This window comes from Ischnura elegans, chromosome 9, assembly GCF_921293095.1.
Source record: "Ischnura elegans chromosome 9, ioIscEleg1.1, whole genome shotgun sequence".
Lineage (NCBI taxonomy): Eukaryota > Metazoa > Arthropoda > Insecta > Odonata > Coenagrionidae > Ischnura > Ischnura elegans.
In genome coordinates this window covers 38485451-38501371 of record NC_060254.1, presented here as the reverse complement: position 1 = coordinate 38501371, position 15921 = coordinate 38485451, and the positions used below count along the sequence as shown (strand labels likewise).

Here is a 15921-nt window from a genome sequence, read left to right as displayed (position 1 = left end):
GCGTGGAGATGGAATGACGGCCGAAAATACATGGAAAACAGAAGGTCCATGATTCGATTCCCGGTAGAGGTGAAATTTTTTCCATGTGCTTTCCGCTACCATTCCATCTCCACGCCACAGCTGTGTCATCATCAGGGGCGGTCCGGCCAAGTCGGTCGGTCCCCAATCGCTAAGGGCCCCGAACTTAGAGGGCCCCCCACATCGCTCGCGTCTATCGTGTAGCGTATATGGAAGGGGTAATAAGAATATACTCAGATTGCTTGAACCAAAGTTTTTTTTCAATTAAAAAATTCTACGTTTTCATTAGTTGCTTTATTTATAATATACTCACAATTAGTGTATTAAAAGATGATATAAAAATACATGAATCAAAGGTGTCAGAAGATAAAAGAGATCCTTGCGCTTTTTTTTAATGAGTTATTTGGGTTATTCGAAAAGGTAATTTTAGTGTTTTTCTTTAGATTTCAGTGCAGTTTCAAGGAAAAAATTCACTAAATAAAAGATAATAGAACCTTAACACATTATTAATTATATTACATATAAGATGTGAAATTACCACTTTTCAACATAATTTTTCTTACGAAATGGCTATTCTTTCATTAACTTTTATCTAGTTTTTAAGCTCCAGAATAGGGTCAAAATCAATTTAAGGGCATGCAATTTCCATAAATTTCCCAAGGAGGACACCCGAATTCCTCCGTAAGGGGGCACCCATTAATTACGCACAGCGTCTACGGGGGGTGAGGGGGGCAAGCAGTGCTGTAGTTGGGCCGGTATGGCATACCCCCTTGAATCCAAACTCTTTATAAGCGTACCGGTTAAACTAAATTTTTGCATACGTACAAAAAGACCTACCGTAAATTGTTTAATGGATTTCAGAAATTAAAATCGGAGATGATTATTTACTTGTTCAGAGTTATCTCGTGGCACAGCATGGAACTAATATAATAGTTGGAGTTTGATATTTCAATCGCGGCGGGATGTACAATACATGTTCAGCTGTTGGCAATTTTTGGTGAGTATCGCCTAAATTTTTTTCCCAACTACAGCACTGGAGACAAGGCGATTCTCACCCAGTCTCACGTGGGGGTCCTGTCAAGTATCACGTAATATTTTCTCCCACAAGAAACTATGTAAAATTGCAATCTTAGTAATCTTAAATACTATTCTTAACTAGGGATGGACGGATCCATGATTTTTTTCGGATCCGGATTCGGATCGGATTCTTGATTTTCGGAGCCGGATCTTTCGGATCGGATATTTTCGGATCCAAAAGCATTTCCAAATTCCTGTCACTGAGATCCCCCCGATGATTGTTCAATCTCTTGGGAAGAGTCGCACTATGTGCCAGTCGAATTTTGCCTTATTTATTTTCCACGGCTGAAATTCTCCCTCGTAACCTCTGCGAGAGCTTTCAAACAAAACGGTTCATGAGTAGGACAAGAATCGCATGCCACGGCGCATTCGAAGATAGAATCGGAACTCTTTCCACCCTTATGGGTGGAGTGGGTTACATTCACTGAAGCTATTATTTAAAATTTCGGATCCAGATCCGATGGCTTCCGCGAGTTTGGATCCGTTCTATCCGATGAAGGGCAATATCCGCGGATATTTGGATCCGATCCGACCATCCCTATTCTTAACTAATATTAAATAAAAATAATTTAACAAAAATAAGTTTTTTGTAAATTCAACGCTATGAAGCTAACGCTACGAGGCTAACGCATTTACACTGAAAATATGCATTTTGAACAATCTCACGTAAGATTAGAGGGAGGGGTTAACCCAAATCTCAATATATTTCACTAAGGGGGTCCAAAAATCACCAAAATCACCTGACGCAATTAATTGACCCCATCCAGTGGCGTAGCCAGGAATTTCGTTCGGGGGAAAAATTTTGAAAAACAGGGTACTAAGTAGTGGCTTTTAAACTAATTTTAACACTTTTCATAATCGAAAAAAACTATTTGTTAAAGAAATATTTTGTAAATTCATCTTCTTCTAAGTAATCAACCCTTGGGTTGGTTTGCAGCAGTCATCCATCTCTGTCTGTCCTCCGCCAGCCTCTTCAGCTCCAGGTAGCTGTTGCAGCCCATGTCCTTCATTACTTGGGTAATGTAGCTCAACCTCGGCCTTTCTCTGCCGCTCTTCCCCTCCACAGTGCCCTCTAAAACTGTTTTTACCAATCCATCATGTCTCAGTAAATGACCAACCCATTTATTTCTCCTTGCAGGTGGAATATTCCACAGGTCTGCTTTCACTCCCAGTCTGTCCAGTATTTCTTCATTCGTAACCCGGTCTACCCATGAAACTTTTAACATTCTACGGTAGCACCATAGTTCAAAAGCATCAATTATTTTTTTCTCTGCTGCTCCTATCGTCCAAGTTTCACTACCATAAAGCAATATGCTCCATACAAAAGTTTTGAGTAGATTCATCCTAATCTTGATACTCATGTTTTTTGAAACGTATATCTTTCTCTTTTTGTTGAAAGCTATTTTTGCCAGTTGTATTCTACTGCTTATTTCCCTTTTGCTTCTGGCATCCGTGGTGATCTTGCTTCCTAAATACGTGAATTCTTCTACATTGTTCAGCTGTGTATTACCATAGAGTAAGTATATATATATATATACTTACTCTATGGTATTACCCAAGGTTACATGTGCTGGTATTCCTGTTTTGCTTACAACGAGTGTCTTGGTTTTGGTCCTACTTAACTTTAGATTGTATCAAGCCAGCGTGACTTCCATCTCCCTAAGCACTTCTTGTAGATGGTCTTCACTTTCTGTCAAGACTGCTAAGTCGTCCGCAAAACATAGCTTATATGTATATCCTCTGCCCATGGACCTTAATTCCTGCTTCCGGTAAGTTGCTCTCTGCCTCGTCCAGTGCTCTTTGTAGGTTCATAGTTCAGTGCTCAGTGTAAATTCATAATTTTTCAATATTTTGTTTTCTTTTATGAAGGAAAATAATTGTGTTCTTATATTTCGGGGGGAAGGGGACCGGAACCCCCCTCCTGGCCACGCCACTGACCCCATCCTAAGGAGGGACCCATCATGAGCTCTAGGCGGGGGTCCTAGAGCGCCCAAGACCGTCCCTGGTCATCGTCATGTATTCAGGGCCTAAACTTTAGGTTTGTTTAGACGGTACATTAACCTGTACTAGTTAATACCTACATGTATGAACGACAGAATGAACAAGAAATTGCACCGTGAAATCACCCAAGTTGTGAGAACGCATGTACAGATAATAGAACCTGTTCTAATTTGATTCATGCATTCCTACATATTCCGGTCCACGAAAGTCATTCACGCTAACAGACATTAACAATTATACCGGGACCAGTTTCGTAGCCAGGGGGGGTCCGGACCCCCTCGAAATATAAAACCACAATTATTTTCCTTCATAGAAGAAAACGAAATGTTGAAAAATGATGAATTTCTAAAATATTTCTTTAACAAATGAAGTTTTTTCAATTATGAAAAGTGTTAAAATTAGGATAAAAACCATTACTTAGTCCTTGTTTTTCAAAAATTTTACCCCCTGGTTTTGGACCCCCCCGAACGAAATTCCTGGCTACGCCAATGACCGGGGCTAGCCACGCTAATAATTTTACGGGCGGCGGGCCTAATCGGGCTAAAAATTGTACGAAAAATCCTCAGAGAATCCGGTGTAGTCCTAAAATTACCACAGGGACATTTACTGGATAAAGCACTCGACGGGAAATCGGGAGATTCGGGTTCGAATCCCGGTCAAGGCGGATGATTTTTTTTCTGAGAGGAATTTTTTCACAATCTTTACTTGTTAATGTATCGCATCACCGGGCCTTGAGTATACTTGTTTCCGCTAAGAATTGATGCAATAGGGTAGTTTCCTTCATCAAAGAAAACGAAAGGCATTGATTGCGATTGCATAGAGCTCAGGGAAACGTCTCTTAATAATCACCTATTACTGCCTATGGTCGGAAAGCTTCCTTCGTTTGATAAGGTATAAATAATCCTTATTTAAGCCAAGCGCTACCTGTTAGCAGGGTACTCTGCTACCTGCTAGCAGCCTGCATCAAAGCGGCGCACAACATCCTCGCCCCAAGGTCTCCTCACTTTGCGGCAGCGGGAACCAGAATGACGTCACACGGGCTTTTCCCAGCATCCATACTTATCCGTCGCGTTTTCGCACGCTTGAAAATTTTCACTTTTAATTGAATCGCAAGAAATAGATATCGTCGTTTAAAAATCTAAAAGCGTGAAATTCGTACTCCAGGAGTAATAATCTTTCGATATAGGCAATAGATAAATAATAGGAAACCACCTTATTGAATTTGGGTTCCCTCATCCAGGTATTCGGAGATGGCCATCGCGGAGAGGGACTATGCGAGGAAACTGCTGAAGAACGTGATTGACCGTGACACGGTGTCGATCCGCGTGACGGCGATCACGAGCGGCGGGGACGTGAACCTTCCAGTGGACGATGAGGACCTCACGGCTCTGCACTACGCAGCCGCGTTGGGCGATCAGAAGACGGTAGATGCACTGTTGCAAGTGAAGGCAGACCCGCACGCCGAGGATCAGTTCGGACGGACCCCATTTTACATCGCTGCCTGCAATTGCAACTATGACTGCTTGGCGGTCATGTTGCGTGCGAAGGCGGATCCCAACGCCAAATTGAATGTCAAGAGGGAAGGCGATTCCGTTCCCTCCATTTTCAAGTCTCCGCATAGCAAACCAAAAAAGGTAAGCCAATTTGTACTACTTACTGTAGCGCCGGTTCGCAGGAGAAGGATATTCAAAATAACGTTCGCTCACTTCGAGGTTCAAAACACAACTCTTTATTCTCTCTCTTTTACAACGGGCCCCAAAAGCCCTTCTCCCGTTGAGGGCTTCACGCCCCCACCGCCTGGGTTTCCCCCAAGAGTCCTTGTCCTGAGCATCAGACAGCGCTCTGCTACACTGCTCCCTCCTTTCAAAGGCGTCGCGCCCTCGCGACGGTCGGCATAGCTGGAACCTTCGCTGTCCTTGGATCTCGGAAAGTTGGCGCCTTTATCTCCTTACCTCTGAAACGAAAAGAAAAGAGACCACCCCCCCGGAATTACTCCTTCCTCAGAGCCCGGCTTGAAACCTTTGTGGTTCTCTTGTAACCCGTCTGGGATATCGCATGGTCGGCTCAATAACCGCTTCAGCTGGTGGCTCCTCTCTCGCTGCCGGAGTCGCTTGGCCCTCATGTGTTGGTGAAATGGAGAAAAACTTCCATCCACCCCCTCCGCGGACGACAGGTTTTTCCCTCGCTGTCTCGGTCTCTCTTGGCCCAGCTTTTGTTTCTTCCACTCCATCCGTATTCTGACATTCCTTTTCCGTGTCTCCTCCCGGTCTTTCCTCCCACCTTTTGAGTCGGTTGAAGTGTACCACTAAGCGGCGGCGAGGATTATCCACCTTCTTCACCCGGTACGTGACCTCGGACAATTTCCGTATGATTTGGAAGGGGCCCGTCCAGGGGCGATGGAATTTACGACACTTCCCTCTTGCCGTAGCGGGATCGTGGAGCCATACCCTTTCCCCTTCTTCAAAGGGTGCACCGTGACACCGGCGGTCGTATTGTTCTTTTTGCCGGAGGTGGGCTGATCCAAGCCTCTGCCGTGCGAGATCATGGGCTTTCTCGAGGCTCTCTCGCAAGCGTCTCACAAAGTCGCCTTCTTTCGCCACCCCCCTCTGCCCGTCAGGGATCCCCCACTCCAACTCAATGGGGAGGCGCACTTCCCTCCCAAACATAAGAAAATACGGTGTAAATCCTGTGCTGCTGTGTTTGGCCGACCGATAGGCTAGCATGACGGAATCCAAATGCTCATCCCATTCGGCCTCCTTCTCCGTCCACTGGCTCAACATAGCTAATAATGTTCTATTGAAGCGCTCGACTAGGCCGTCCGACTGCGGGTGGTAGGGTGATGTTCTTGTTTTAACCGCCCCAATCACTTTACACATCTCTTGGAAGAGGCGGGATTCGAATTGGCGTCCTTGATCAGTGTGGATTTCTCGTGGCACTCCCCACCTGCACACGAAGCCCTTAACATGATGCGCCACAGTTTCCGCCTCTTGATTATTCATGGCGTACGCTACGGTCCACTTGGTGAACTCGTCAGCGACCACCAATATATATTTATTTCCTGTCTTTGTTTGAGGAAGTGGTCCTAAAATGTCCATGGAAATTCTTTCCATCGGTCCTCCCGTCGGGCAATGACCCAGTGGTGCTCTTAGCGGGTGAGGCGGGGATTTCCGACGCGAACAATCTTCACACGTGCGGTACCAAATTTCCACGTCATTTGTGTATCCGGGCCAATAGTAGCGCTCTCTCACTTTACCTAGAGTTTTCTCATACCCTAAATGGCCTCCGACGGGCGAATCGTGCAAAGCCCGAAGAATTTCGTCCCTAGCCTCAGCAGGCACTATTATCTGGAGACGGAAGGCGTCTCTTCCTTCTTCTTCCCACCTTCGAAAGAGAGCCCCATCCTTAAACACTAGCCTACCCCATTGTGTCCAAAAAGCCTTCGCCTTCGGGCAGTCACCCCTCCTCTCTCCCTCGGACGGCCGAATTCCTGCTTCGAGTGCTTCCATTACCCTTCTCAGCACGGGGTCTTTGCTTTGCCTGTCCCTCACGCTTTCACTGGGGGCCTCTAAGACGGCGTCGATTTCCGCTGAAATCAGCTCCCCCTCTCCCCGAGCGCACTGTTTACAAACAGACCGGGATAAACCGTCGGCATTTCCATGTTTGTTTCCCGGCCGATGCACCACTAAAAAGTCATACTCCGACAATTGCTCAAGCCAGCGAGCAACTTGTCCTTCCGGTTCTCGAAACGATCTCAACCACTGTAGGGAATTATGATCGGTGCGCACCACAAACCGTTTGCCTAATAAATATTGGCGAAAATGGCGGGTAGAATTGACTACCGCCAAAAGTTCACGCCTCGTCACACAATATTGTTTTTCAGCGCGTGAGAGCGTCCGACTATAATAGGCCACAACCCTTTCCTCGCCTTCCTGTCTCTGGCTGAGTACGGCCCCGATACCCATCCCGCTAGCGTCACAGTCAAGCGTAAATTCGCAGTCCATCCGCGGGAAGGCCAAAATCGGTGAACACGTTAGCTTTCGCTTAAGAGTCTGAAAGGCGTCTTCACATTCTGCACTCCATTTAAATAAGGCATGCTTTTCGGTCAACCTGTGAAGGGGGCAGGCTATCTGTGAAAAGTCTCTAATGAACCGCCTATAGTAAGACACAGTTCCTAGGAACGCCCTAAGCTCCTCAAGGGATGCTGGAGATCGCCATTGTGTGATCGCGGCAATTTTATCAGGATCCGTCGCAACACCATTTTTGGAGACTATATGGCCTAAAAATTTCACAGATGGTTTCATGATTTGGCACTTCTCAGGCTTAATTTTCAGTCCCGCCTTCCTTAGGCGTATCAACACATCTGTTAGCCTTTCTACGTGCTCCCTAAAATCCCTTCCGAAAATTATGACGTCATCCAAGTACACCAAACAAGACCTCCACTGTGCACCCGCGAGCACTAGGTCCATTAGTCTTTGGAATGTACTGGGTCCGTTGCACAATCCGAAGGGCAGCACTTTAAACTGATATAGACCGTCACCAGTGGTAAAGGCTGTCTTTTCTCGATCAACTTCCGCGACCTCGCACTGCCAGTATCCTGACGCCATATCTATTGTGGAGAAAGCTGTTGCGCCGGCGAGCGAATCGAGAATGTCGTCCATGCGGGGGAGGGGATAAGCATCTTTGTGAGTCACGGAATTCAGACGCCCATAATCAACGCAAAATCGCGTCGATCCGTCTTTCTTTTTCACAAGAACGATCGGTGAACTCCAAGGAGATGATGATTCTTCGATTATATCGTCCCTCATCATTTCCTCTACGATTCGTCGCACTTCTCCGCGTCTGTGGATTGGCAATCGCCTGGGAGGTTGCCGAATCGGGGACACATCACTAGTCTCTATTGTGTGCTTAAGAATGTTTGTACGCCCTAAGGCGTAGGGTCCTCGAGAGCACACATCTGAAAACTCATTCAACACTGTTTTGAGTTCCTCTATTTCCGCTTCACTAATATCGGCACAGTTTAAGTCAAAGAGGGAAGATGCTGGGGGAAGATGCGCGTTCTCCAGACTAAAAACGGGCTTTTGACATGTTTCCACTTGTTATCCACAACACTCGTGCAATACGCCCACTTTCGTGTCTTTGTATAGAGTCACTGTCTCTCCCAAGGGATTCAGGAAAAGCATATTCACGGTATCCTTCACGTTATGCAAAATCCGCGCACCGAAAACGCCATAACGCTCTAAAAGTTTTGGGTTTGGCTCGATTATCCCCACTTTTTCTTTGAACCCCGGGTCCGAGCTCACCCAACACTCCACTACCACTTCGTGGTGAGGAGGAAGAACAACGTTCTCCTTCAACGTCACTGCGCAGCCCCACTCGCACTTTCCCTCACTTGTAAGAAAAGGCACCGCTTTTCCGCGGAGAAGAATGCAATTCCGGGAAAAAGCCACGTCACACTGATGTGCTCGCAGAAAATCGGCACCCAGGAGGCATCCCTTCGATAGGCGCGGGGCGATGAGCACATCATGAGAGAACTCTTCCCCTCCGATCTGAAGTATCACTTCACCCTTCCCAAGCACCCGTAATGGCTCCCCATTCGCCGTTATTAGTGTCACATTGTCTGTTATGATTTTCCCCGAATTTTCGGTGCGGCTCCATATTTCTTCCGATATCAATGACACTGCCGCTCCCGTGTCTATTAGTATCTCGACGGGGATCTTCGAAACGGATCCGTGCACCAGGGGCACTGACTCGGACAAAATTGTCCAAATTTCCTTTGCTCCGCGTCCTCCGACGCCCTCGAGCGGTGAAGTAGTGTCTCGGGTTCCTTTTTCGTCTGCGGCCGAGAAGGTTACCATCTCCTCGGCCTTCCGTCGTTTCCCGAGAAGGAAAGCCGTGGGCATTCGGCCCTCAGATGGCCCTCCTCGCCGCACATCCAACAGCGCGGCCGATCTCTGCGCCTCACACTGGAATTAGGGCGCCGCCTCTCCGGAGCGGGAGCGGGGCCGTGGTCCTCACCACTCGACATAACCATCCCTCGTAGAAATTGCAAAACCTCTTTCATTGTCTCTGAGTTCTGTGTCAACGCGGCCTCCACTCTGTCCTCGCGACCACACCCTCGACTATCCACACCGATATCCTGTGACCTGACGAGCGTCGCCGGCGCCAACGCATTCACTACCCTGGTGGATGACTCGGCGAAATGGATTGCCTCCATCTCGATTGCAACGCCGATTGCTTCCTCGAGGCTAGCAGGTCTCGCCTGCTTCACCCACACCCGAATGTTCCCGTCGAGCCCATCGAGGAAGCGGTCGCGCACTACGGCCTTTCTCGCATCCTCGGGCCAGGAAGGGTATGCGCGCCGAGCAAGGCGCCCGAGGTCCGTGGCAAAGGCGGCGATGTCTTCTCCGGGGTTGCGCGCCCTTTGGACGAATCGCGCCTTTTCCTTCTCGCTCGCTTCCCTTGGGTTGAAGCGCCGCCCCAACACCTCCCGCGCCTTTTCATAGCTCCCTCTGTTTTCCTCCGGCAGATCACGAAACGCCGTGAGAGCCTTTCCTGTGAGGCAGAGTCTCAGGTAGAGCGTCTTCTGCTCCTCAGGCCATTTATTTATTTCCGCCACTGTCTCAAATTGGAAGACCCAGTCTTCCCACTCCTCCGCACCACTAAACTTCTCCGGCATCACCATACCCGCCATGGCTGCCGCCGCCGAACCGCACGCAAAATCTCAGGATCGAGAACACAATCCTACCGACTGCGCCAATGTAGCGTCGGTTCGCAGGAGAAGGATATTCAAAATAACGTTCGCTCACTTGGAGGTACAAAACACAACTCTTTATTCTCTCTCTTTTACAATGGGCCCCAAAAGCCCTTCTCCCGTTGAGGGCTTCACGCCCCCACCTCCTGGGTTTCCCCCAAGAGTCCTTGTCCTGAGCAGCAGACAGCGCTCTGCTACACTTACCATTAATTTTTCTCATGTAATTCTACACCTTCTCCTGATAGAATATATTCAGGGCCGAATTTTCCAATATAGGCTAATTAGGCTTCAGCCTAAGATCAAGAGGGGCCTGCATTCAAATTGCTAGAAAATTAAAATTACATTATTCTAAAAACAGTGACCACTGTTATTTATTTTTTATAAATCATAGTACCAATCACAACATATTTATCATATTGATATACATCACGAAAATGCTGTATTTTATTATCTACCATGTAATTTACAAACTTAAAAATGGGAAGAGAAAGGGCCTCGTAAGTGAAATAGCCTATGGCTTCCTTTCATCTAAATTCGGTACTGAATATTACATTGATATCTGTCTAAGCGACCACTAGAGATGGGTAAACTAAAGGTAAGTTATGATGGAGATAATTTACCGTTGCTTTGAAACATTCTTAATCGGTTGTGCCTTCCAGTTACAATTTTAAAAAGTAACTACTTTCAATTACAAGTTTAGTTACCGTTACTTTTTCAGTGTCACGTTTAAAATTACTAGTCTACGGACCGCAATTGGATGAGTTTTGGAAAAAAATCAAATTTTATCACTTTGGATTTCAAACCATGCATTTTACTTATAATCCGCATAATTGAAGGAAGAGTAAAGAAAAATATCAGCCGTATCACAATTAGCGTTAGGGGTAAGTTGGGAAAAATCTTGCTGCAGTCCATCGAGGGGCGACTATATTTTTGTAAACTCGCGGCGCTCCGCGTGTGCTCGCTAAGGGGCTACGCCCCATATAATCCCCTGTGCCGGCTTCGCCGTCTAATTTTGTGGGTGTTCGAACAATTTTTATACTAGTAACGGCTTCGCCGTTCCTCAAACCTCAGTCCACTAAGTTCCCGGGGCCGGTTTCGCCGGCCACGGAAGAAAGGGTAACGCCCCGCGGCTTCGCGGACATGTTCCTCGGAATGGCTTCGCCGTTCCTCGTCCTGTACTAAGGGCAGCAGGCAGTGGCGGATCCAAGATAGGGACAAGGGGGAGCTAAGTTGGGGTTGAAATTCCAGCAGTAGAGGGGGTCGGAAAAATTACCATTCTATCTTGAGAAAATTGGATACCCAAGGGGGGGCTATAGCCCCCATAGCCCCCCCCCATATATCCACCACTGGCGGCAGGTACCCAAAAATCGAATTTCCGCCATTTTCTATTTAGGTGAGGGGGTTACAGAATGACATGGGGGTTTTAATATTTTTTTCCAGTGCGTTCATCTACTTACGAAATTTTATTGAATTTGATCGGCTACAACATTTCGAGGAAATGATGTCGTAATTTTTCAAAAAGAAGAATTATGCAGTTCTGGGGCGTATATCAGGGAGAGGAAAACCCCGCGAATTGAGGAAATTATATATTATATAAGCTGTGTACCGTCCGCCGGACAGAGCTATCGTATTTCTTTCTATCCATCAACTAGCGCTATCGTAATTACATCGAAACTTGAAGCTTGTACGTAGTGGAAGGGCTCCATAATATCAATAAAAGACACTTTGTTACTTCCACTACACATACATATATTTAAAAATTCCGACCGGTTTCGGCTGTTACACCATACCCTTCCTAAGAACTCCTTCGTTTACCATCCGTTTATCCTCCATTAAGGGTAAGGGAAGGGTAGGAAAGATAGGCTTCAGCCCCTTTCCGCCCAGAAAAATGTCTGCTTGTGATTTTGAAGATATTTAGGTGTGCAGCTCCCTTGGTTGACTTAAGTTATCCTTTTAAATATTTTGGTGATGCATTCATCAAATAGTTTCCTGAGAAAGACCCGTGGCCTCATGGGTACATTGGCGGTAACAATGTCAAAATCTAATGTGATCCATTTCGTAATGGCATAAAATAGGGTTAAATCTTCAGTGAAAGCATTATTTTGAACGAAGGAAAGTTAAAATTTTCTTTTCCATACCCTTCTATTTTTAATTCTAATGTACTTTACGATACATTGCATCTCATTTACAGGCAGCAGGGGTCCATATTGAAATTCTGATTTGCACCTGTCTCTTTCAGCAAGTGGGATTATTTTAACCAACTTCAAAATTAAACAAATGAACATATTAGGTTAATAAAACATTAAGCAACACATTTGTAACTATTTGAGAACAAAATAGTACACAGTTTTTCATCAGGAGCCTCATTTTCCCTGCATGGTAGGGTGTAGCCAAATGGCTGCTGTGGGCAGAAATGGGTTGACCGTTGTGACTCAAAGTATGAGGGCCAATGGGTCGAAATTAACCATTTTTTTCATAACGCACATTTCAAGAGGTAGGTAATATGTACATAGTTATGCATGAAAAGATGCAGTGGTCTGAAGAACCTTTTGGTTATGGGTTAAAAATGATAGGCTAAAATATACCACCATTCCCTCATGAAAATGAATTACATTTCATATTAGCTTATGAAAAAATTTTGAAAATGGTCTTAGTGGATGTGCATCAATATTGCAAATAAAAAATTAAAATTTTCAGTAAAATTTTGTCCCTACTTCATGATTTTCATTATTTTTCTTCCTCATGCAGTCACCACCATTGCTTTGGGAAGGCAGCACAGCTCTACACGAGGTCTCAAGAGCCAACAGCCCCAAATGTGTGAAACTACTGCTTGATGCCCGTGCGGACCCAAATGCTATGGACGAGAAAGGAGTAACCCCGTTGCTACTTGCTGGTGCAGGCCTCGATGCTAGTCAGAAAGAAGCCATCTCAAAATACGAGGAGGTGGTGAAATTACTCATTGGAGCTGGTGCCAACGGCAATGCCAACAATGACGGCATGGCCACCTCTGCGCTGCTCAATGCCGTTTTCCTTGGGTCATTGAAAGCTTTGAAGCTACTCATGGATGGAAAGGCAGACCCCAGCTGGAATAGTGAGAGCGGAGGTTGTACCACCGCCATGCATGAAGCAGCGGGAAATGGTAGGGCGGACATGCTGAGAGCCATGATTTATCACTCGATAGACTTGCGACGGAGACGAATCCTGGCAAATATGGAGGATGCCGTGAAGAGAACTCCATTCCACAAAGCTGCCTATGCTGGGGCACAGGATTGCGTTTGCTTTCTGCTAGAATGTGGGGCGGACTTGAGTCGAAAGACAAGTACCGGAGTGAGTGGGATAGAAGCCATCATGCTGTACATCCCAGATCCCAAAGCCTTTCTCAGTTCTATCCTTGACTCTTGCGTAACGTGCAACACTCCCAAATCAGACAATCCCGATTTTGCTGTGTGGTTGAATTTTTCTCTCCTTGCACCCGAAGTGAGCAACAGGCAAACTGCGGTGCTTAACGCAATTTTCACTGCTACAGCTGTTCCCAGGGAGTATAAACGAACGTTTCTCCTTCACCCTCTGGTGGAGGCATTCGTGAGGTTCAAGTGGTACGAGCTGAGGAAATACTTCATCTTGGTGATGATAGTGTATGCACTATTTGTGCTAAACTTATCCATCTACACTACATTAGTGTACATTTCCGAAGATAAAGAAGCCGATGATCCAATTGACGACTACCAATGGTTTTTTCAGTATGTAAAAATATTCAGGTATTCGACACTGGTGTTCGCTTTATTGGTTTTACTGACAGTGGTGGGCCAGGCCTATACACATTTCCGTTATTACATATGCCACCTAGAAACTTGGACAAATGGATTGAGCTCCATCTTCTCAATTGCCTGGATGGTGGCAGAGGAACCTATGATTAAAAAAAACTTGCCAACACAGCTTGTGACCCTTCACTTTGTTTCCATTACTTTGCCTGTTGCATGGGCGGGTTTGATGCTCATGCTGGGTCGCTTTCCCACGTGGGGTTCTAGGGCTCTATTGTTTGCTGCTGTCCTCAAGAATGTCGTGTGGACTCTGTTAGTGCTTGGGTGTATGATTCTTGGATTTTCATTTAGCTTCTTTGTGCAGTTCCATCATGTTAATCCAGATGCTTTTGGAGATCCATGGAAATCATTTTTCAATACCATTGTGATGATGACCGGAGAGTATGAATATTTAGAAATTTTCAATGCCAAGAGAAATTTCCTCACTGTGACCAGCCGTGTCCTATTTTTCATATTTATCATTGTGGCATCTATAGTTTTGTTGAATCTGATTATTGGTTTGGCTGTAACAGACACACAATCCATGATGGAGGAAAGTGAGAGAAGGTCATTGTACAAAAGAGCAGAGTTTGTTGACTTGCTGGAGTGCACTGTTGCACCACTAGCAAGGTACAGCGCTCTGAACAAGTCGGTGAAAGTTAAAATACACGGAAGGCCACTGGCTCAAAAAAATCCCAACGTTAGGATATTGACTGAAGAAGTCATTGAGTCTCTCATCAAAATAGCTCTCGCACACAGAAGTGATAAGCAACATGGAGGCAAAGGAAACATGGGAGACCTATCTTTAAGTCCTCCCAGAATCAAGGAAGGAATGTTGGAAAGTAAGATATCCCAAATTTTAGAGCGATTTGCCGATGAAATAATGCAGGCAGTCACAGACAGCCAGGAGGTTAACACGGAAACAAGGCAGCTTTCCACCAGGAGGAGGAACATGACTTCTTTTTATTCCTCGCATGTTCAGAGAAGACTGAATCAAGTAATTCTGACACAGCAGTCCACGTTGTCAACGTAAATCAAGAGCAAAATGATGACCAAATGAGAAAATTATTCCGCCATTTGACTTATTGTTAGCCAGGATTCGAAGCAGAATCTTTCAATCAAGGCCGGATTTAGGATGTGGAGCTGGGAGGATGGGAGGTGCCACTGGTTTCATTCAGAGTTACACGAACAACGCCAACGGATAAAGTTTTTTTATCAGCAGTGTTAAACATTTATTTATGTCAATGTTGACCACTACACCAAGCAAAAAACAACCCAGCTTCACTTTGAATCCCCTCACAGGTGATGGTTTTTTTATTTTGCTGATTTTGCGAGATTTACCACGAAATAATATCAGCTATAAAGTTATTGGCAGAAGGCTCTTACTTGGTGGGTGGCCCAGAGCCCCCTTTTGATCTGGCCCTGCTTCCGATTGCCGGTCAGGTATGCTACCAGTCACTGCTGTAGTTGGGAAAAAAATTTAGGCGGTACTTACCAAAAACTGCCAACAGCTCAACATGCATTATATATCCGGCTGCGATTGAGATGTCAAACTCCAACTCTTACATTGGTTCCAAGTTGTGTCACGAGATAACTCTGAACAAGTAAATAATCATTTCCGATTTTTCTTTCTGAAGTCCACTGGACAATTTACAGTAGGGCTATTTTTTACAGATTTAAAAAGGTAGTGTAACCGGTACAGTGATAAAGAGTTTAGATTTTAGGGGGTACACCATACTGGCCCAACTACTGCACTGCTACCAGTTAAACCACCAACACATCTTCTCCATGGACAAATATAGGCATATCTCAGAATCCAAGATAAGCCAAATGATATTTTTAAGGCGAATTCCATCCTTGGTGTAAATCTCAAGCAGCAATCAACATCCAGACAACATTATAGGCATTAACATTTGAATCCGTGCAATATCCATGTTAATCCAGTTAACGTTGTGTAGATATCTGCCAAATATCCAAAGGACCCACCAAACAACGTTGCAGCGATGTCCAACAGTGGACGTGGAGGTCCATATTACAACATCTCAAAGACATCCTCACAACATCGAATGAGTAGATAATGGGCAGTGGCGTAGCCAGGGGGGGTTCAGATTCCCCCCCCCCCCCCAAACATAAAAAAGCAATTATTTTCCTTCATAAAAGAAAACAAAATAATGAATTTACAATATATTTCTTCAACAAATGAAGTTATTATGATAATGAAAAGTATTAAAATTAGTTTAAAACCCTCTACTTAGTACCCTGTTTTTCAAAAAT

At 45.4% G+C, this 15921-nt stretch overlaps 1 protein-coding gene across 2 annotated transcripts in view; it reads left to right on the top strand.

Annotated features, from left to right (window-relative positions):
* Positions 1 to 14899, top strand: part of LOC124165614 (transient receptor potential channel pyrexia-like) — a 33163-nt gene extending 18264 nt beyond the window's left edge. For both annotated transcript variants that reach the window (XM_046543078.1, XM_046543079.1), the window contains exons 3-4: positions 4337 to 4730; positions 12596 to 14899. In XM_046543078.1, the coding sequence (XP_046399034.1) occupies positions 4337 to 4730; positions 12596 to 14680 (2479 nt within the window). In that variant the 3' untranslated portion in view covers positions 14681 to 14899. The remainder of the gene's footprint in view (positions 1 to 4336; positions 4731 to 12595) is intronic.
* Positions 14900 to 15921: the final 1022 nt, after the last annotated feature.